Consider the following 21868-nt stretch of genomic DNA (forward strand, 5'->3'; position numbering starts at 1 on the left):
TGTTAAGACATGAAGTCATCCATGGCCAGTTAAAAAATTGAAAAAATTAGATGCTTACAGTGTTTAGTGTACATGTTTTCCTTCACTCTTTGTTGATAAGGTTTTGTGATATTTTTACTGATGCTCTCTTCTAAATGTTTTACTTTTCTGCACTGCCTAATGTAGTTATATTCCAGTGGCTTAACATACTTTATGCTTCTCTCTGTTTTTGTGTTGCATTGTGCATCAGGTAGGATTCGTATTAATAGAAACCCACTTTGTACCTGAAGCTAGATTTAAAAAGATGTAAAAAGGCAACGTGGCAACAATATTTCTTGGACAAAAACTGTTCTTGAAGTGTATCACCTGAAGTTATTTTGTGTTTATCAGTTGCTTGTACTCACTGCAGTTAGTGAGGTGTGTGACTGATTTTTCCCATTAAGACCATCCCTGAATTATATTTTTAGCTTTTTAGAAAACATTTCTTCCAAGAGTAACATGGCCTGTGTGCAAAGGGGGATCATGAACAATTGTAGCTTAGCCAGCAAAGTCACAAAGAATAAACACTGAGGGCCCGTGTGGCGTTGGTAGAGCTGCTTAACAAAGGGAGAGGCGTAGGAAAGGCACACTCAGCCACTATGAGAAGCCCTCAGTCAGCAGTAAAACCACACAGAGACAGTGAAGTTTCTGATGATCCAGAAAAGGCCACCGCCACCAGAGGACTGCCTCAGATTTCAGTTTAATTCATAAATTAATTCCACATTAATAAAACTCTTTTACAGCTAAGGGAAAACACCAACATGCAAAAAAGGATATTAACATCAACATCATGAAAATTATAATTTAACAACATATAATTTAAGCTAAATTACTGGTTGGTTTTTTTTTGTGTGTTTGTGTTTTTGTTTTTTTACTGTGGAGGGGCAGTAACATTTTCTTAAAGTGGAAGTCCACAGATTTTACACAACAAAGTGTGTTTGCAGCTCATGGGTTGTATAACTTCTCGAAAAAAATTATTAAAAAAATTGGACAAAGCTGTTTGCTGCTCCAGAGAGTGCTGAGCAAAATCTAACAGAAAAACAGCCTCAGGTGGTCCACTATGTCTTCTGAGACTAATCTCAGTTGTGGTTGAACAAAATATGGCTGAAAGTGAAAAATATCTGGGGGTGTGGAGCTGAACGCAACTGATCTTAGCATCATCTGTGCAGCTCAAAAGCGATATTTTAAACTATTGATCATGAATTTGACGTCAACAAAGTCACATTGATATCTTGTGTGTGTGTGTGTGTGTGTGTGTGTGTCATGAACAGCAATGGTGTGAAATTCCCAAAGGCAATCACAAAATCAAGAGAAGTCAGAAAAATTCAGTGACAGTGACATTGACACACGGCCTTCAAGTTTGTGTGTAGAAGAAATTCTTTATTATCATAGTGTGAATACTTCAGACTTCTTCATAGATAGTTGTCACTCACGTTCAACAGGACATCGGTATTGTACACAGTATTTTTGTAAACATAGTCCAGAAAAGCCAGGGCCATTTGTTCACTTTGGAGTGTGACAAAGTAACCCAGGGTTACACTGAAGAATATTTTTTCTAGATAGTTCATCTTAGCTATACATCAAACACTTTGTTATGACTGTGGACAGTTACGTTTAAAATACTTTACATTCACGTTTTGTTATAAACAATTTGATAGATACAAGATTAGATATAACAAAAGAATATATTTTTTATATCTTCTTATATATTCCACTTATATTAGTTTTTTTTTCTTTGTGGCTTTATTCCTTTCAGTAGGGGATGTTCTGTTATGATTCAAGGTTAAAATTCAACTTCAACTTCATTCCAATAAATAAAATATAAAAAAAAGAGAAAACAGAAGAAGATCGTCAAAAGCATTCCTGAAGGAACATATCGGCACTACAACGGTGATGAAAAAGATATGCTGATGAGTCATTGTGATGCATTTAATATGACAGTTAATAATTAATCTTCTATGTGCTGTTCCCCAACAGTAATATTGTATGGCTGGAAACAAAATCGAAATAGACGCACGCAAACAGACACACGCTCTCTTTCTGTCTCTGGAGGAAAAGCCACACAGCGAGCAGCTACACACTGACCAGGTTCAGGCTCGATCTTTCTTTTGAGTTTAAAGTCTGGTTGTGACTCGGGCCCTTCAAAGCGTAAGAAATGTAGACGGAAGCCTTCCTCTATCTTGTTTTTATTTTATTTTTATTTTTTTTTTAAAGCTTTGGAGTGATGTATGAATTATTCCCTTTTCTGTAACACAGTGTGACACAAAAGCATTATATCAGGTCTGTTTTCTGTTACTTCTTGCTTTGGAGTTCAACCTTGATGGTCTGAGTATCAAAGGACAAAGTCAAAACCAAGCTTAGCCATCAAACAGACCGGTTTGAGTTTACGGGGGTTCCTGAGTCAACGCAGTTTGTTTTATGTAAGAAACATGAAGTGTCTTGCTCGATAAGGCACTGACACAAATAAGCCACTCATCCAACAGAGTGACAACAAGTGACGATAATAACAATGATAACATAATAATAAATAGTTAAAAGCTGAAAGATAAGTTTAAAAATTGAAATATTCCAGTCTCCTGTATATTAATACACAGGGACGTGGGACTGTTTTGGTTTTTATCTTAGCTTCTATCCCTGCTGGGAGACAAATCTCACATCGCAAACTATAGAAATTAAATAGTATAATAATAACTAAAACTGGATATAAAAGCCATCAGCATGTCCATGGGCAAGTAACAGTAGATTTTCCCAATGGGCTCCTCTCCCTTCTGAGCCAAAGCTGTAGAAATTATTTTAAGAAATATTAGCAGGCATGACTCTGAAATCAAAGTGCTTGTAACCGCTGTTGACAACAAAGGCCTTGGGTGGTAAATGCAGGAGAGGGGACTGCAGAGAAAGGTTGGAGCATGTTGCTCTCCCCGTACGTCCGACCACCGGTGGCACACGGGAGCTTCAGACACCACACATGAGGATGGATGAGAGGGTTGTTTGCGTTGGTCATCAGATGGCCAACCAATGACTGAGCTGGAAAACGAAACAAAGCCTTTGGTTATGTCTTTTTGAGAAGTTGGTCGCATCGTCGTCAGGTCTTATCTCTGTCCTTTTGGACACATGAGCAGCTGTGACTCATGTTCACGTGTTCGAATGCAGATTCCTTGAAGCCTTCAGGCCACTTCAGGTTAGCGCTGTTAAGAAAAATTTGGACTTACCTTAAATTGCCGAACGTTTCCTTCAGCCACCAAGTGATGTTCGTGTTCTGGAGTGATGCAATACGCTATCCTCTGCAAAAACAAGAAGGACAAGACATTATTTTCAACACGTCCTTGAAGCTATGCATTAATCACACTGGCCCTTTATAAAATGTCAATATTAATTAGCACTTATAAGTTTTATAGCAGCTCCACTCCTCCAGGTTTGATCCTGACCAATGAGGCTGTCTTCCTTTATCACACAACACTCTCACACACCATCCAGTATTTCTTCCTGCAGTATTGTGCAGAAGATAAAGTAACACAATTTGTTGAGGGTTTATTAATCATCAATAAAAGTTGGGACCCTCTCGGAACTGTTGTGTTTGTTTTACTCCTATTGCTGCAGATAAGCTGAAAAATAATCTACTATTGATTTGATTCCTGAAAAATATCCTTTTATGGGATTTTTCTTTGTTACTGCTTTTGATTTTGTAATTCTCTGGACTTAACTGCTCTCGAGGACGGGGCATTTAAAAAAAATAAATAAATAAATGCAGCGTATACTTTATTGTAAAACACTTTCCTTTCTGTATGACTTAATGACTTTTCCCTTAACTCTTAATCCACTTACAGCGCTACATGGAAGTGGGAATATAGACAGATCTTTCATCAAACATTCCATTTTGGATTTTATCTCATAATAGTGATGCTGATGGTGTTTGGACTCTTATCTGGGATTCTAAAGACATTCACTCCAGTTATCACAGAGAGGATGCAGCTTAGACTCGTTATCGGGGATATGACTTTTTCGGATAAGCATGTTCTGAGAACCTGTGAGGAATATTCACCTCTTCGTAGCGATGGGAAATACCAACTGGGTGTGGGAATTGTTCCGCGTGAGTGAAGCTGACACTTCGCCCTGCTGAAGGATGAAAATAGCTCTCTGGTTCTTTGATGATTACGATCATAAAACTCCGAATTCTTTGAAGTAAATATTTCATTTTAAAGTGCTCTCGTAGTCATTGAGTTCAGAGAGGAAACTTTAGTCTGAAATCAGATGCTTTTTTTTTTTTTTTTTTTCCAAAGAGAATAAGCCCTTTAGCCATAACTGTACTGTTTACCACTGATTACATTTGGCTACTGTTATGCAATGTCCATTTCCACTGGGTGACATCCTGTTTTATTTGTACCATGAACCAGTGCACACTGTTCAAACAAAGTGCTTGTGTCTGTTGTAATTGTTGTTACCATAGTTACCTCCACTTCAGTAATCATTTGGTTAAAATTTCAAGTGAATGACTACTCTGCCAAACAGCTCTTAGAAAGGAGGTTACGAGTATTTTTGTGTTTCAAATGCTCAAAAGCAGTTTTGATACTGACCTCTCTTAAGGTTCCCGGCACGCTGAAGAATTTGTACATGGCATAGATTGGTACAAAGAGCATGGAGGACATGGCCACGCCCCAGCCAATAACGTTGGACCAGTCAGGAAAAGTGTAGTCGTCATAGTTCAGGCCTGATGACGTCAGAGTACTGGCTATTACCACAAACTGTGAAAGAGAGGAGAAAATGAAATGGAGAACGGGCACATAAGAAGCATGCTACATCGATTTGTGTTGTTGTTTGTGTCAAAAACTGTCATTTTAAAGACGGAGAAACAAATTAAGGGAACATGGAGTAAAGAGCGGGAAACATACATCCCTGTCATCTCTTTGAATGTTTTTATTCATGAAACTTAATTGAGTTGGCCGGCTGTGTACCCTCTAATGAGCTCCCTCCTTCATTCTGCGACCCGATTCACCTTTCTAGACTAAATTCATGACGGCACAACCTGCCCTCTGTCCCTCTGAAATGTCATTTCATTGTCACGTATCACGGTGAGGGCATTATATCACTTTTCAGACTACCTAAGGCCACAGCAGTCTGAAAAATGTCAGCTCTATCAATCACACTACGGATCATTGAGCTGCTGTTTGTTAGAAAACTTGAGACAAGAGCGTTTAGTTCTCATGGAGCTCAAGACAACTAGATTCTTTCAAGCCGCTTTGCTGACGCAATGTCCAGCACAAAGCACTGCGCTGCATTGACAATGACAGCATACTTAGAGGAGAACTTTCACTCAAGTGCACAACCACCCACAAGTGGTACAAGAAAAAGGCTGACTGAAGTAGGATGGAAATGTTAACGGCGGTGATGAATTATTTTCCGAATCACCTCCAGACAACAGTCGACTAATGCGTGTAGAGAAAATCACCAGGCGGTGCACGAGGTCCAAATTATCCTCCTCCTTATCCCTCCCTCTCTCTGGGAACAAGCCAGAGGCATCACAGCTCATGATTGAGTATGAGTCTCCATGTATTTTCCCGTGTGTCAGCAAAACTTAAATTTACTTGAGCTCTTGATCCTGAATGAGACACAATTAAAACTCTGACACTCATTTGATTCAAGACTGACACACCCACGATACGTATAAAATGCATCCCTTCGTACTGGGGTGAATCCAGTGAATCCAGTTTGCTTGCAAACAATTATGATTGTCATATTACACTACACTATTTCTATCGAGGAAAGCCACCCCGAAATTAGGCTCCTTCAGTCCTCACTCTCTCACCAGAAGAAAAGCTGGGCTGACGAATTTCCAGCACAGCCTCCAGTAAAGTCCTGGCTTGAAGCCCATCATTCGTTCGACATCCTCGCTGAAGCGGTCTACACCTGCAGGGAGCGCAAATTATACAGCGAAGGTTACTGTGGAGAGTAAAGTTACGCACGTGAAACAAACAGCCGGGGCAAGCTAAGGCAAGTTCTTCAATGCCAAGTATGCAATCTCAGAGGAGACTGGTAGGAAATGTAGCACAGCCTCTTTGTCACTGATGGTTTTCTGCAGCCTGACCTTGGCTGACATAAAACAAGATGCGACTCTGACCTACTACTGTACTCATTTTATCAAGAATGCTCTGTTGTTATCTATATTTATTGCCATGGGATGATTTGCTCCTTTGACTGAGTGTGCCTTTCTCTGTAACTGTGTTCTCCCTTTTCAGACAAAGAGAAACTGACTAAAAAGGGCAGGTTAGAAACAAAAGTCTGATATGTCTTCCAGCTTGTGACATGTCTCTTGTTTCTTTTACTTGGGTCTTTTGGTTTTGCGTCTTTGTTTCTTGTACTTTAATTGATCAGCATATGTGAAAAGGCACAGTCATAAAGTTGCAATAACATTCATCTCAATGTGCCATTTTTCCTAAAAAAAAAATAAAAAAAAAAGCAACAATGAGGTTAAGATGTAAATTAAAATCCCTAAAACTGATTTTCTAATTCTATTTCTCATCTCGAGGTTAGCCTTGACACGGGATCTTCATGGGTCAACAGCTCAAATGTTTCAAATTTCAATTTGTAGTGACAATATTAAATTATTAAATCTTTTGTAGGGTGTAGAAGACGGCCATAACAAAACGTAGCAATTTTAAAACAGCTTTTTTAGAACAAAGTACTGAGTTGCTCACCATAAAACCAAGACACGCCAATGGCCTCAATCAAAACGGCAAAAAGTATTGAAGTCCCTGCTGCATACTTATCTAACAAGGTCAGCACGTAGATCCCACCCTGCAGAGAAACAGACAAAATTTTGAGTATCTGTGTATAAATTTTCATCCTTGAAGGTAAGTGTACTGTACAATAAGCAGCAGTCTCTCAGACATAATATATATATAGCTGACCTCCGAGCACACACAAGTGGCACAATCTGTACATTGTGCCAGCGAAGTAGCATGAGAAAGGCATCATTCACTTCCTCCATCATTTTAATGATTTGATTTAAAGGAGGAGAAATCATGTGGATCAATTACAAAATGTCTTTCTGTCCTCAGTGAGACTTTCTCCGTTGTGCTGATTCCGTCTGAATAGTGACGCAGATAATAATGATAATTAGCTCCCTGGACGCAAATTTGTTCCAGTTCTTTATCAGAGTGTGACGCAACAGCTCATTTTAAAGAGTTCACTGACGTTTTCGAGTGTTTTCTCTGTATTGACAGAACATCAGGGGAATGTAATCATTTAGTATGAGGTGACATGAAGTTTAAATGTGTGGTTTTATCACAGCAGACTGCCGTTGCAGTAAATCGCTGTATTTTAAAAACAGCAACGTTCGCAGTTCTCCTAACTACTGAGAGAAGCTGAGAGAGACTGCAAACTCAGGTTTTTCTAACTGTTTTGGATCACTTCCCGACACTTCGTACTGACATTAGTTGTGCAGAGCAGAGCGAACAGGAAGGTCCCAAATGCCGTGGCAAAGGTGAAGAGTTTCCTGTTCCTCTTGAGGATCTTAAAATCATCCGTCAGACCTGTGAGGACCGCCTCCATGCCTCCCATCTAACGGACACAGACAGAGGGAGAAATTATTCAGAAATCAAACATCCGGTCAGTTCCTCCGAAATATTTGCTGACTGGCACGAGGTTGTTTACCGTCTGAGTGAGTCATTGTCAGGATGTTTGATTAAATTCCTGCTTAAAGCTTTTCAAATGTCAAAGACCGATGACATCGTTGCAAAAACACACAATGCAGCATATTATGTTTACTTTTAAGTATACAGTTTGCCAGCAAAAATCTAACTGGTTAACAGGTTTCCACTTCAAGGAAACCAAGGCACAGACGAGCAGACACCTCAGATACAGTCACTGATATCATGCTGCTGAATAAAACATGTTTTTTTATTTATGTTCACGGTACTTATTCATTAACGGACAGCCAATTTACCGTTACTCACAACCTGAATTAGAATAATGAAAAAGACTGTAACCAGGTGGTGAAGTGTAAGCAAGAAAGGAAAATGAACACTTAATTTAGTGGATTCATAAGACATTCTACTCTGTTATTTAATGTCTCAGCAGAGTAATTAATCACAGTATACATCGTGGTAATCGAAACCATCATCAGTGCAAAATGGTGCTTTCATTAAAAAAATCTGACTCTCTGGAACGCAGTGAGTGTCAATTGGGTCATTACTATTGAAACAGAGATGTTCTGTACATGTTCTGTGAAGGTAGCACTGTTTTTCTGCTCAGTCTTCTCAAAGTTGAAGACGTTTTATCAATGTCTGAACCTTTTTATGAGGTGAAAACGTTCACCCAGTCTTCCCTCCATGTCTATTGTGTTCATTAGAGGGATTCCTGCTGGCGGTAGTGAGAGTTACAGATATTATCAATCTTTAAGAGTCTGAGGACTCACCGCGCTGTCAATGCCCAGAGTCAGCAGCATGATGAAGAACACAATGGCCCAAAATGTTGAGCCAGGGAGTGTAGAAATCGCCTCGGGGTAGATGATAAACACCAATCCTGCTCCTGTGCATCACACGGACACATACACAAAAGTCAGGACTGGCCAAACTGTGTATTTTTCCAAGAGTGGAGTTTGTACGTATTTTCTTATACCTGTTGAAGTTAACAACAAAACTTCTTACCCTCTGTCGCCACATCTTCTATATTCACCCCATGTTTGAAAGCCATGTATCCAAGAACAGAGAAGATGGCAAACCCTGAGAGGAAACTGGTGATGCAGTTCACAGTGCTGGTCAAGAGAGCATCCCTACAGAAAGAAAGTTACATTAAGTCACAAAGACGGTAACGTTTTGCATTTTTCAAACCTTGTAGGTCTACTTTCTCTTCTTTCTTTAGCTTATTTTGTCCTCAAAGAAACCGCAGTCTTCTCACCTGAACATGACTCTGTCTGTTGTTTCGTTGTTGAGCCACTGTTAGAATCATTGCTGCTATTTGAAGTTGCTTAAGAAGGCTGGTTGAATTTCGCATTCAATTGGGTCACAGTAAAGTCAACATGGGGGCAACGTGTTACTAAGTTTCCCAGGAGCTGCTCTTCAGCCAAACGCTGAGCTTCAGTGGGATATTCAGGTTAATGAGCAGCTTTCGCTCCTAGTTGGTGGTTTGAGCTGTAATTAGTGTGCTGTTCTCTGACGATATAAGTATGGTCTGACAGAACAAACAAGGCCTTCTCCCGAGCTGAGGAAGAATTTTCTTCCCTCTCAGCTTCCTTTTTGTGTTGGTGATGAAACTTTTGGTTTTCGTCAAATTTCGGTTTCGTTTGCTTTAAATGTTGAACAAAGAATGACAGTAATGTCAAACTCTTCGAATATATGGAACATATGTGTCAGCTGTTAGGAAATGTTTTTGTTGTTGAAATTTGAGTTTTTGTTCTTACATGCTTTGACGATATATAATTTGCTCTGCTGCCTTTTAATTTAATTCTGCATACATAGATATTTTGCGCAATTTCTGCCAGATATTTCTATCATTCATTATCAACCCCGACAGCTCAAGTGGTTAAGCACCACTGCAGCCTTTAAATGTGAAGGAGAGCCAACCACAGGCCTGCTTTTCTGAGCAAGAGCAGGACTACGACAAACCAGTAAACATGCAGCCTTTGGCTATAATCTCACAGCCCTTCCTGGCCTGGACTTTATCTTTCCTGATAACACCTGGCCACTAGGGTGAGGTGGGCAGATTAGCATCACCTCTGCTGCTTCGTGATCCAGTTATGTGACGGAAACAGCCGTCTGGTCTACAACACCGGGATGTTGTGTCGCTGTGGGCTTGAAAAAAATTCACAGTAAACAAACACAGAGCAAGCTCTTACCTGTAGCAGTTGTTGTCAAATTTGTTATAACTGGCAAATGCAATGAGAACACCAAATCCTGCTCCGAGTGAGTAGAATATCTGGGTGGCAGCATCAATCCACACCTACGGCCAAGAAACAGGGAATATTTTTTATCCTCAAAAAATGATTCCAGCCTAAAATACACCACAGACAGACTGACTTAAATATAAACGATTGTTATAATTGTTATAATTATTTATCATCATTTATCAGACTGTGAGTGTGTGTGTGTGTGTGTGTGTGTGCGTCTTAAGATAATACCATAAATCAGCATGTGTGTGCATTCATTCCTTCGAACTCAGTTTGGGAGGCACTAATCTCAGGTATCCCATCCCAGCTCATTCAGAACATCTCCCTATCTTATCTTATTTGACAAGCAAGCTTAGCGTCTAACCTCTAGATTGTTGAGCCGCTTTAAGTCAATGTGGAGGTAAGCCCTGATGCCGTTCATGGCCCCTGGTAGAGTTACGCCTCGGATCAGCAACACAAAAAGGACCACGTAGGGCATGGTAGCAGTAATATACACCACCTGAACAAACACGCAGAGCAAACTGGTAAAAGTGGAACACATACATCATATTTCCCCTTTTTATTTCATGTCCCATTGATACATCAACACAGAATGCGGTTGCTAATTGCCGCCACTCCACTCTAAATGTCTGGCTCCAAAATGTGCTAATGTGTCTGCAGCTGGAGCTGAAAATTCCTCTTTAGATTCACTGATTGCAGATAATGCTTCACGTACTAGTGGTGGCCCAGGTCCGTACCTTCCCTGAGGACTTGACACCTTTCCACAGACTGAAGTAGAGGATGAAGACTACCACAACCAGACACAAGGTCAACTCCCAGCGAGGCAGGCCCAGATCCTGGATCCCCTTACTCTCATGGAGGTGCAGCACACCCCGTCTACGTGAGGACACAGAAAAATAACAGATCGTGACATCTAGGCCTTCTTCCTTTCCACTGACATCATGACTGCATGATAGCAAAACAAACAAAAACAAATGATTCTTAATAGATAAAAGCATGTTGCATCAGGAGTTATAGCACTATAAGAAGCACTGATAATGAATGAAAGCACCTTAGCCATGAATTTTATATATTTCCTAATACATCAGCTTTACTACAAGGCAAACAAATGTGATGTAAGTTTCCTGCGCTATGAGAGGGTATTGTTTTTGGCTGCATCTCATCTTTTTTTGTTGTTTTTGTCAGACAGGCCCCACCCAGGGCCCACCCACTCGTCTTTGCCTGAGGTGAAGATGAAAGATGAACTATAGGACAAAGCCTCTCGGGACGAGCGTTACGTAACATCACCAAAGGTTACAGACAAGAACAAATGCATTTGAATGTTATGTAAGTTTTGGTGAGGTAAACACGTGCAGGATGTAGGAATCATCTGTTGCGTGGGTTTTCAAAAGGGCGTTTTTTTTGTTGTTTTTTTTTTCTCACACCACCACATACAGATGCTCCGAAAGAGTAAATAAAGACCTCTGTTATTGTTTTACTATGATTATCCATCCTCGAGCCCGGCACTTACTGTCAGGTCAGGATGAGCCTTCAAAGGTTCAGGTCTTTGATTATGACATAATGACACGACTAATGGAGTCTCTTCCTTCCTAACTATTGGTTCCAAGCAGCAGCTCATTCTTGAAAAGCCTGGCCTGAGCTGTGGGAAGGAAGCACACAACTCCAGTTTGTAAAAGTGGAGTGGGGGCAAAGTTCACGCATTACTTCCAACTGTTATGGCCACTTTGATTGAAAGCTGCTGTCAGTATGATAACAGCAACGGCTCCAATTTTCTGTCCTCTAAAAAACGATGTTCCCGGCTCATTTAGAGAGCACAGCCACAGAAAAATACCTGCGGTCTGGGAGCTTGACCTAACAGCTATTCTGTCCAAAGCCACACAGACTAAACACACCCATAACTGTAAAAAAAAAAAAAAAAAAAAAAAAAACATTTATCTGTTATTAAATTCTTGAAGCTGTAACGTCACAGACAGATTTACAGGCTTGGATCACGCGTTTAAAGAGCTGCTACACAAACTCACAAACTGCTGTCAGATTGTGTTGTGTGCATTAAGCCAATTAAGGCCATTAACCTTTCATAAGACAAAAGAAAACGGCCATATCTATTCATATTACTATCAGTGTCAGAAAAAATAACTGGTGCGTCTGAAAAATACACAATACACAGAAGTAGAGAAGGAAAAAGGGATTCTCCGTTGACGACACACATAATTGAGCCCTTTATAGGTGCTGTATGCTCCATTATTTGTATTTGTGCTTTGAATAATAAAAGGTGCCAACACTGGCCACTCACTGGCCAACCATTACTGGCTGGAGTCAGCAGTTGAAGTCCTCACTGTTTAAAATCTGTCTTCCTGTTATTACTCTTCCTAAATACTAGATATGAGTGGTTTAAGGTGTAAAAAATGCTGCGTGACAAGGCCACAGGGCTTCAGATGTTAAAAGAGATCTGCACGGAGACAGACGACTGACGACGGACAAACAGGAGTCCGAAAGCAAAGAGAGACGACATGATGTTTTAAAGCAGTTGAGAAACGAGGGCCTGTATTTTATCTGGATATCAGTGTGCTTTATTTTCGCGTTTGTCCTAAGACTTTCCTCAAGTGAGATTTAATTAAGTTGGCATGTGATGTTATGGGTGGATAAACAGCGGAACTGGATTAGGATCTGATACTCAGGTTGCTTACACAACAGCTAGACAAAAAAAAAGAAAAAAAAGAAACAACAACAAACAAACAAACAAAAAAAAAAAAAAAAACACAGGAAGACAAACTTAAGACTGTCCAGACTTACGACCCAAAGGGACCAAAGGATCTGTGAAAGTCCTTTTTGTTCATTTATTTATCTTTGGCCTGATAATAAATTCAAAGCTATGAGGTCTTTGGGGAGGTAGATAGCAGCGTGAAGACATCAGTTTATTTGGAGAGAAAAACTTAAGAGCCTGGCGTTTTGTTGTAAGCCGCCTCCCACTCCTTATATTGCCAGTAAACGGTCACAATAACATCCATCCAAGTCTCTTTGGCCAAGTTACTCTAAACACATTTAATCTTTCTGGCACTCCAAAAGTTGGTCACGCTGCTATCGTCACACTCAGTACTGCTTTCAGTTTGTGTATATTTGAGGCTGGCACACCAAGGCATACTTAGTGTTGGTTGGAGAACGAGAAACAGGGCATGCAAAACATAAATAAATTTATTCACAGCTGAGGAGCGCGATCAAATTTCGACCTGATTTATTTAATCAATTACGCATTATTCGGTCATTGTTGTTTTAAAAGTCATTATTTCACCAAATATGTGAAATCGCGTGTGAGACCAAAGAGAAAACAACCTTCCTAAGTGTCTGTGTAATTAGATCTTTTTACTTTAAATGAGAGCTATTTATCAAGTCTAGTTATCCCTGACGTGAAATCAGATGTGGATGTTTCAGCATAGCACCACAAAAGGGAAGACACGAACGTGTGCCAATGAAGTGAGTTGATACTCTTGTCGTGTCAATTCAATTCAAGTTTTTTAATTTAACTTTTTTTAATTTGTTCGCTCAGTTCGTTTGTGAATTTGTTTAACCTTTATTCGAAATACTGACAGCAAAGGTTAAATAAAGAAATTATGTTTTCATAGCTCTGAAAATTTGGATGACGATGAGTAGGATGTTTCATCTTTTTAATTTATCTTGCTTATTTTTGTGTTTCTGTTGTCGTTGCTGCTGTAATCGTGACAAAGTTTTCAAAGCCGTTCGAAAATCCAACCGGCAGCTTCACATCTCTGAAAGCTCATTCCCGAAGACTTCCTGATGTCCATACTTTCAGGCAGTGAGACCTAATTCTGTTAAGTTAATTGACATTGACACATTTAACATCTGAGATATTTCTTTCATGTTCTGAGGCAGCACAAGGCACCAAATTAATCAGAAAGAAATGCCCAGATCATTTCTTTCCAGGTCAGTTTTTTTGGCAGAGGCGATGTTTTTTTTGGCCGTCCTAATGAAGCCCCTTCCGCTGCTCAACTTCTAAGCCCTGTCATATGAATTGAAAAAGATTTTTTCTCATATGAAGTCAGGTCATATGAAGTTTTTCACTGTATTATTGTTAAATTCTTACACGGGATGTTAACATCAAACACTTTTGCTGTCTTCATTTTCCAGCGATACAAGCACCGGAAACTTCGGAGGCTAAATTAAAGGGTGAAACCAGAATGAGATTTATCGTTAAAGGTCAGCTGCATCTGAAAACTGCTTGTCTCACAATTAAGCAACCGAGCTGTCCAATTTTAAACTCCTCAAAATGCAGATTTATTTGCGACGGCTGAATCGGGAGGATCCTGTCGCAAGATTCAGCGCACACAGATGACATGGCAGCGAACAACGACAGCGTATTCCAGGATTACACTGTAAGTGGCACTTTGTGATGCAACAGGAACAGCGGGCACAGCTGGAGACACAAAATGGCGCTCCCTCGGCCGGGCTGTCTAATTTCGGTTCACACTCGCAGTTCGGTCATTGGTAGGATGCAGGTCCTGTATTAAGACGCAGGAAAGCAACGTGCAATTTTACAGACAGCTCAAGTGAGAGTTACTAAAAAGTTATTAATACTTCAATTGTTCTGGTTGTTCCTACGTAATTTGACAGCAATGGAGCAGGGTTGTTGCCAAAGCTAGTATTTTTGCATTAACTGTGTGTGCGTAATTGTTATTGTTGTGGCCTCGCAGAATGATCGCCCATCTCTGCAATCCCTCTCAGCACCAAAGAGCACTTTAGCTCATTGTTTTAGTTTGATGGCTCGCTAATTTATTGTTTGGATCCCTCTCTAACATGCAGCAGGAACTTGTTTTCAGTGAAGAAACAGGCTCAGATGAGCTCAGACTGTACACAGTTCATGCCAAATGGCACACAGCAGCCAGCTGTTGAGCACAGAGCGCAGCATAAAGCAGCTCAACGGGCCGATGATTCCCTCAGCAGCTGGAGGGAAATGACAATGGAGCTAAAAAAAAAAAAAAAAAAAAAGATTTAACAACACCTTCGGTCACAAAGTAGTCTCTCATTTCTCGTCCTGCTCTCCTGGCCCATCGCCACTTTGAAGTGATGGACGTTTACAAAAAGTTTGCGTTGCTGTTGAAGATTACAGATTATGGCCGCGGAGGTTGAAGGCTCAAGAGGGTGTGTGAATGTAAAAAAGGATGTAAGGGGTCAAGCAAGAAAATAGTTGACTCAGTTGGCCGCGCTCGTTCACGCTGTGCCTTGGCATCACTCCTGCGCTCAAAGCTAGCTGTAAGACGGAGGATTTATCATCCCCCGCAGAGTCGAACCAATGCAAGCTCTGTCTTGAGATTCCCATTGCACATCTGTCCGTGCTTTATTGTTTTTCTTATGATTTAAATGTGGCCCACTAGTAAAGAGTGGAATATGCTCTGTCTTCTGATTTGACAGAAGAGGTCCATCATTCGAGCGATGCTGTGTCACTTCCTCGAAGCTGTGTCGGGAAACGTGGGCTGACCTTCTTGTGTTACACCAAAGCGCGTACTTGTATAGGCGATGTCCCGTTTGGGGGGTTCCTGGGAATTGCAATGTATCCAGTTGATACCAGTTAAATAAACATACTCCCCGAAAGGGAGGGAGACTTTTAACAAGCTGCATTATTGGCCATGTTGGAGGCTAAATGGACTCAGTGCGTCACGCTTAGCATGTGTCCCTTGTATTGTCCAAGGCGTTTCACAGACTTCCTCAGGGCTGCACAGTCGGCCTGCTCAGATGGCGAGGAAGAACTGGCTGTCTTTGAAGTATAAACAGAGCTTTTTTCGTGCACTTCAAAGAGGACACTTGAACGCCTTATGTATACACCTTTTGTCGTGCAAACATTTGTGGCTGGATAATTTTGGACGCCTCTTTTCACATTTCAGTGACTGCTTAATCTCTTCATGTTGACAGCAGTTTCATATATATGCAGTATACTGTCATGTACAGTACAGTACAGTGCTGACGCAGCCAAAGTGTTTTAGTGACAATTGTCCAAATGTGTGATGAAAAACAAAGATAGTCGAACGAACATGGAGGTTGCAGTGGCTTTGATCTCTCTGTATTCATGATCATACTATGCTGCTTTCAGCCGTTATAGGATCTGTTCATATCGCAGGAAGTGAGATCACGTCATGTTGACGTTAACCGGACTTTTAAATGAAAAAAACACTTACTCGTAGTACTCCGCTGCCGGGGTGATCTTGTACTTGGCGTAGGACGTCCCGTTGCCAATGATGGATCCGTTGATGGTTTTGGGGTCGGTGCAGTTCTGGCTGTTCCAGGCGTTGTCACATCTGAGCCACGGCAGTTCGCTGGTCATGGAGGAGAACAGGTAGTGGAGGGACCAGGCGATGATGACGTTGTAGTAGAAGCCTACGTACAGGGCGATGAGAATCACAGTGTAGCCCACACCTGAGGAGAACAGAGCGATTAGTGAGGGACTGAAAATTTTGAGCTGACCATATTTTGATATGGTTTTCATGATGTGAACTGTTTCTACATCACTTAAATGAGTACGTGTTGCATCCTAATATGAAGTTAAGTGTCACATAAGATGCCGCATTGCACAAGAATCTGGGATGAAATCAAGAAAAAGCATGAATGGGCTGTAAGAGTAAGACAACTGATTGGGTAATGCTCATTTCATCAGCCTGTCTAACAGTGTTTCAGCCAAGTTCTGCAGGATTGAGTAAACGCTGCTTGGGTTGTTGCAGCGTGATGGAGTGTACGTGCGGATAAATAAACATTTGAGCAGCCTCTCCCTCAAAACGGACCCACGTCCAGAGGGCGTTAATGCACACTTTCCACTGTTTTCCTTGATATATCCTGGGATGCTTTGTTTTGTTTCATCTCCACTGGAATGTAGCGTCCTCAAAAAGAAAATAGAAAAGTCCATAAAGCCGTCTCCCGACTAATTCTAAGCAGGAAGATAACAAACCCTCTTCAGTAGCCAACAAAAGCAGATTGAAAAGTGCAGGCAGAGGTGCTTATCTGACAGAGTCAAATAATAATCTGCTGAATAAGAAAATGGTCTTGTGCTGTTTTAGCTGTTTACACGTTCGATCACCTTTTCTTGTGCTAATGGGATGGACATAAAAGCTTTAAGAGTAAACTCCCAGACGTGGAAGGATAAAAGACCCCATCAGTGTCTGTGATTAACCAAACATGAGCTGCAGTTTAAAGTTTATTTGAGATAATATCACGTCAGTCAGAATTTCTCTGTAGCAATGTTCAGCTGTAAGTGCGACGGCAGCGAGCTCCTTCCAGGGACGCTCCCTGGTTTGGTTTTGTTTCGCTCATTTGAAATTGACATTTTCACAAACACAGGCAGCCGTATGAGGTTGTAAATAGGCAGAGTTAAATTTAAATTGCGGAGAAGAGATGTGACACGACAGATGAGAGGCTAGTTAAGAGTGACACATCTGGACCTGAGAGGGTGAAAGGACAAGAGCAAAGGGATGAAATGAAAGGGCAAGACGGGAGAGAGACAAAAAGAGGCTGACAGGGCAGTAAGTAGCACAGTCAGAGGTTAGAGAGAGGCTGAGGTGAATGTGCAGGATCATGGGTGTGTTGCAGTTCACCTTTAAAGACAGGGCATATTTTCCAAACTGTGGCCGCCCCTTCCCTGTTATACTGGCCCAGAGCGAGCTCCATGTAGAACAACGGCATCCCCGCAATGACCAGGAAGAGAATGTAGGGGATCAGAAAGGCGCCTGCGGAAAGAGAAAAGAGTCATTAAATCATATTTCCTTTTTTTTCTTTTAGCACTTCCCAGCTGGTATGAGGTCAAAGGAAAGGTGGTGTAGACAGGAGCTTTGATATTCTTGGAAAGAAAAAAACGAAAACACACCATATGAGCAGGACGGCTCGCAGCTATTTTCATGCTGTGCCTCAGCAGCACATCCAGCAACAAGGAAATGACCCCTCATAATTGAATTGTTCTTGACATTGTCCATCACAAATGACACATTATCTGCAGTAATGAATACGTTTTGCTGAGGGCCAATATGATTGACAGGCCAGCGGTGGCGTTGACCCTTTGGACCGCAGAGAACAACATGTTGATTTTCACCTCGTGAATGGACACGCAGGCAAACACGGGGGACAGAGCTCACCTTCTAGCAGGCCCTCTGTTGTCACGAGCGTTGAAGGTTAAACAACGCCATTTACAGCCGTCCTTTGTTGATTCAAACACACACACTGTACTCTCCCTCTCTGTCTCTCTTACTACACTGCAGCACCGAGTGTTCAATAGCTTTGAAAACAAGAGCAAATCTGTCAGTGTCTCTGTACACCCTGTCCTCAGACTCACTGAGCAACCCCGAGCTCAGACGCTTCCTTTCAAGTTCTCAGTCTGTCCAGGCAGATAAAAAGTCACTTTGTATATTAAATTTGACATTTCCAACTGATTTCAACCGAAAGAATTCAAATGAGCGGATCAAACTTGAGACTTTTCACAGTGTCCGATAATGTGGACCCCAGAGGGTCAGCGTCAGAGCTGTAGGAAAGGAAACCTTCCCTTCATTGTTAAGCTCATTAAAGCAGTTTTGTTTTTGTTTTGTTTTTTAAATGATGGAATTGGTTCGTTAAGTTTGTTGCCCTGTTTTGTTTTTTATTTTAAAGGAAACACATTGAAGATAAAAAAAAAAAAAAACCTGTTGTGATTCAGGCATGCATTTCCACCCTCCTAGCTTCAGTTTCAATAATAGTTAAAAGGCTGCTTATCTTCTGTCCAGACCGGCAGAGCCACCATCAACAACTTTTTCCATTGTTCTTTGCAGGATATTAAAAAATGCGTATTCAACAACAATATTGTGGAGTTGCCATAACATTGGCATTTTTTTTTTCCATCTGACTGCCTCACATTTACAGTTCAGCAGCAGATGTGTCAGACAGAGGCTCTTTTTCATGATGGAATGAGGTATTTCCTTCATCATGAAGGCTAAATGCACTTCCTCAACAATACACCTGGGACTATTAAAACGCCGATTAAAGGAACTAAAATTAGAACAACAACACAGCGAAATAACTGAACTCTAATCCAAATCTAATCTGAGATAACAACGCTGCCATTTACTTTGTAAGACGATTTCAAGAGATTTCTGAAATATTTGAAGACAAAAATAGAAACGGATGGACACCTGAGCCCTGAATCAAAGAAGACTGGGTCAGAAAACTGTGTAACTGTGGACTTTTGTGGACATTCATTAATTTATCTTTTTATTTTATTGAGTCTCTGAACTCAACCTGTCTGTTTCAGCATCGATCAGAAACACACCACTTTACTCACCTCCTCCATTTTTGTAGCACAAGTAAGGGAATCTCCAAACATTGGCCAGGTCCACCGCGAAGCCAATGACCGACAGCAGAAAGTCTAATTTCTTGCCCCAGATCTCTCGGTCCTCCTCGGAGGCGGATCCCGGAGGACCTGCGTGACAGCCGGGAGTGGGGATGATGGAAGAACTGGTGTACTGGACGCCATTCTGGTCCTTCACCAGAATCAGTTCTACCTCCTTTTTCTCCACATTGCACTGTTTCAGCGGGGCCACCGAGGAGAGCTTGTGTTCCGGCAGAACCTGGATGTTCATCTTCTCTGCGGTTCGTCGTGAAGTCCAAGCCGGCCCGGCGCTCTCACGGCCCCCTGCGGGTTCTGGCTGAGCTGGCGGTCTGAGTCGGCGAGCTGGAACGAGGACGGCAGTCCCGCCGACAAAACCCGGATAAATGTGCCTTCTCCTCCGAAACTACAGCCGAGACATCCGAGTGCATGAGCTGCAGAGGAGGGGAAGAGAAAACACAGTTTGGAAAGGTTGGACGGTTTGTGCGCAAAAGTTTTAAAACTGTTACGCGCAGCCAGAAAGACGGATGAGGAGTGACACAGCGGGGGAGAAGGGTGACATTGTTCCTCTCATTGCACGGAGACCTAATGACCGTGTGTCCTCACAACACGAGCAGAGCACCGAGATCAGTGACCGCATCTGGAGTCTGATGCGCAGCTGGAACAGGTGTCGAGCGAGAGACACTCCAGAGCCAGTTCCGCAGCCGTACGTCACGGCGCGCTCCACCATCGGTCACCTAAAAACATTCCTCATAAGGAGAATGGGGAGAAGATAGACTGCTGTTAGTGAGTAAATGAACAGTGTCCCTCCGTACTTAGTGAAGGTGGGGACACCTCTCCGTGGCCCAGTGCTGCTGTCGTCTGGACGCATCTGAGGGAAGACTGCCCATCCTGGAGCAACTATAAGACTCGCCTGCTGCAGCACACACAGATATAAAATGGGAGCTTTTTAAGTCGGTGAACTCTCTCTCTTCCACGTGATTTTTTTTTTTTTTTTTTTTGAACACTTTCTCTCCAGTTTTGGTGCTGGCTTAGCAATGATGAGCTCAAGTTCCCATAAAGTCGAGCATCATGCCTCTGACCTGACGTTGGAACGTCGGCCGGGAAGTCAGAGTGGTTTTTAAGATTAATCCATCTTGAGTGGTGAATGATTTCACCACTAATCCTCTCTGTGCATTGGATTTTTATAATATATATTTACACATATATATAAACATTTGTACACTTGTACAGATTTGGGCATGTTGATTTATTTGAAGCGTCAGGAAGGAGGTGAATAGGACATGCCCTGATGGTGTGTGAAGATTTGGTGCTGCACTTTTGAACAGTTGGCAAACAGACACAAGATCCTTTTTTACCTTCAGCTTCACATGAGTATTTGAATTTCACTTACCACAAAACTTTTCTAATCTTTTAATTTAGACTTTATCTGTTTCTTCTCTGTACTAAACTGATTGAATTACAGTTTTCTAAGAAGCAGTAAAAGCATTGTGTCCCATGTGTAATTCAATTTTACAGCAGCTTTTGCCAGGGGCAATGATTTCTATTAGATATGGTTGATCAGTTCATCCCATTAAAGTCAATGAATGTCCTCTTTGCTCTCCAGTGCTTGTTTTTATAAAAGCCTAATAGGGCTGGTTTTAGGTGTTTTGTTTGTGAAGATTGAATAACTGCAGCGATGGTAAAGCAGAGGACCAGGTAACAAGAAAGGATAATGTGTTATTACTGATGTTTTCTCCTGAATTACTTCTATTCTTTCCTCCTTTGTTCTGCATTGTCAGGTACATTTGAATATGCTATTCAGCTCACCTGTCGAGGTAAGAATGACCATGTTTTGGTTTTTTTTTTTCCAAGTTAAAGTGATGTTCAACAAGTGCTCTTCTTCGAACCTCGTGGCATCAGCAATGTACACTTTAATGTGCAATTTCTTTAAATGCCATTCCATCTGACCTGTTTTATGGACAATGGGGAGAAAAAAGGACTGCTTCAGACGAAATGATATCACCCTTCAACTTTTACTCTGATCCTCTTAGATCCCCTTTTCTGGCTGTGAACAGCTCCGAGGACTTCACCTCTTGCTCCGTCTGAAAGTTCAGGCTCTCCCGCGTCCACGTTACGGGTTGAGAAGCTAATCAATGAAGACACAGCCACACTATGACCCTGTGGATTTAACCCAAGCATTTGGCTGAGGTCACAGCAAATATTCAGGTCCTTTCGGTCCTTTGGACTCTCTATATTTCCATAAAAGTGCACAGACATGAAGTGCTACCTCTTTAGATGGCCCTGCTACACATCAGCATGCACACAGATCCACTTATGGATAAATCACATGATTTAAAAGATATTCACGGTGCAAAAACCTTCAACATTTATCAAATAATTGTGGCAGAACGTAAATTGGATATTCCAGTTTTTAGCCGACTGTGTCTGTGTGAGTCAGGAAAGTGTTTGTTGATAACTTTATTCAAAGAGGCATACTTATGTCAAATGAGGGGGAAAAATGCATTTCTGCTTCCTGTAACCTTGAAGCAACAGGTCACAACCACGTAGGAATCAGGTCGTGGAATTAGCACTGAGAGGGGTTTGTTTTGTTCTCCCCAGGCCCAGAGTGTCTTTAAGCTTCT

General features: G+C 41.5%; 1 protein-coding gene across 2 annotated transcripts; it reads right to left on the reverse strand.

Moving 5' to 3' along the window:
• Nucleotides 1–1396: 1396 nt before the first annotated feature.
• On the reverse strand, nt 1397–20207 carry slc6a2 (solute carrier family 6 member 2). 2 transcript variants are annotated; one of them, XM_029497674.1, is made up of 15 exons: nt 20060–20207; nt 19200–19678; nt 17491–17622; nt 16084–16321; nt 10636–10774; nt 10263–10397; nt 9848–9951; nt 8661–8785; nt 8429–8541; nt 7444–7572; nt 6708–6807; nt 5819–5919; nt 4590–4757; nt 3228–3299; nt 1397–3042 (listed from the first exon to the last, which is right to left on the reverse strand). In XM_029497674.1, exons 2-15 carry the CDS (start codon nt 19495–19497, stop codon nt 3019–3021), a joined length of 1878 nt encoding a protein of 625 aa, XP_029353534.1. In that variant the 5' UTR covers nt 19498–19678; nt 20060–20207; the 3' UTR covers nt 1397–3018. The 2 variants fall into 2 exon arrangements, with proteins under 2 accessions (XP_029353534.1, XP_029353536.1); XM_029497676.1 differs by having other exon boundaries at nt 19830–20207.
• Between the last annotated feature and the right edge of the window lie 1661 nt (nt 20208–21868).

This window comes from Echeneis naucrates, chromosome 3 (assembly GCF_900963305.1).
Source record: "Echeneis naucrates chromosome 3, fEcheNa1.1, whole genome shotgun sequence".
Lineage (NCBI taxonomy): Eukaryota > Metazoa > Chordata > Actinopteri > Carangiformes > Echeneidae > Echeneis > Echeneis naucrates.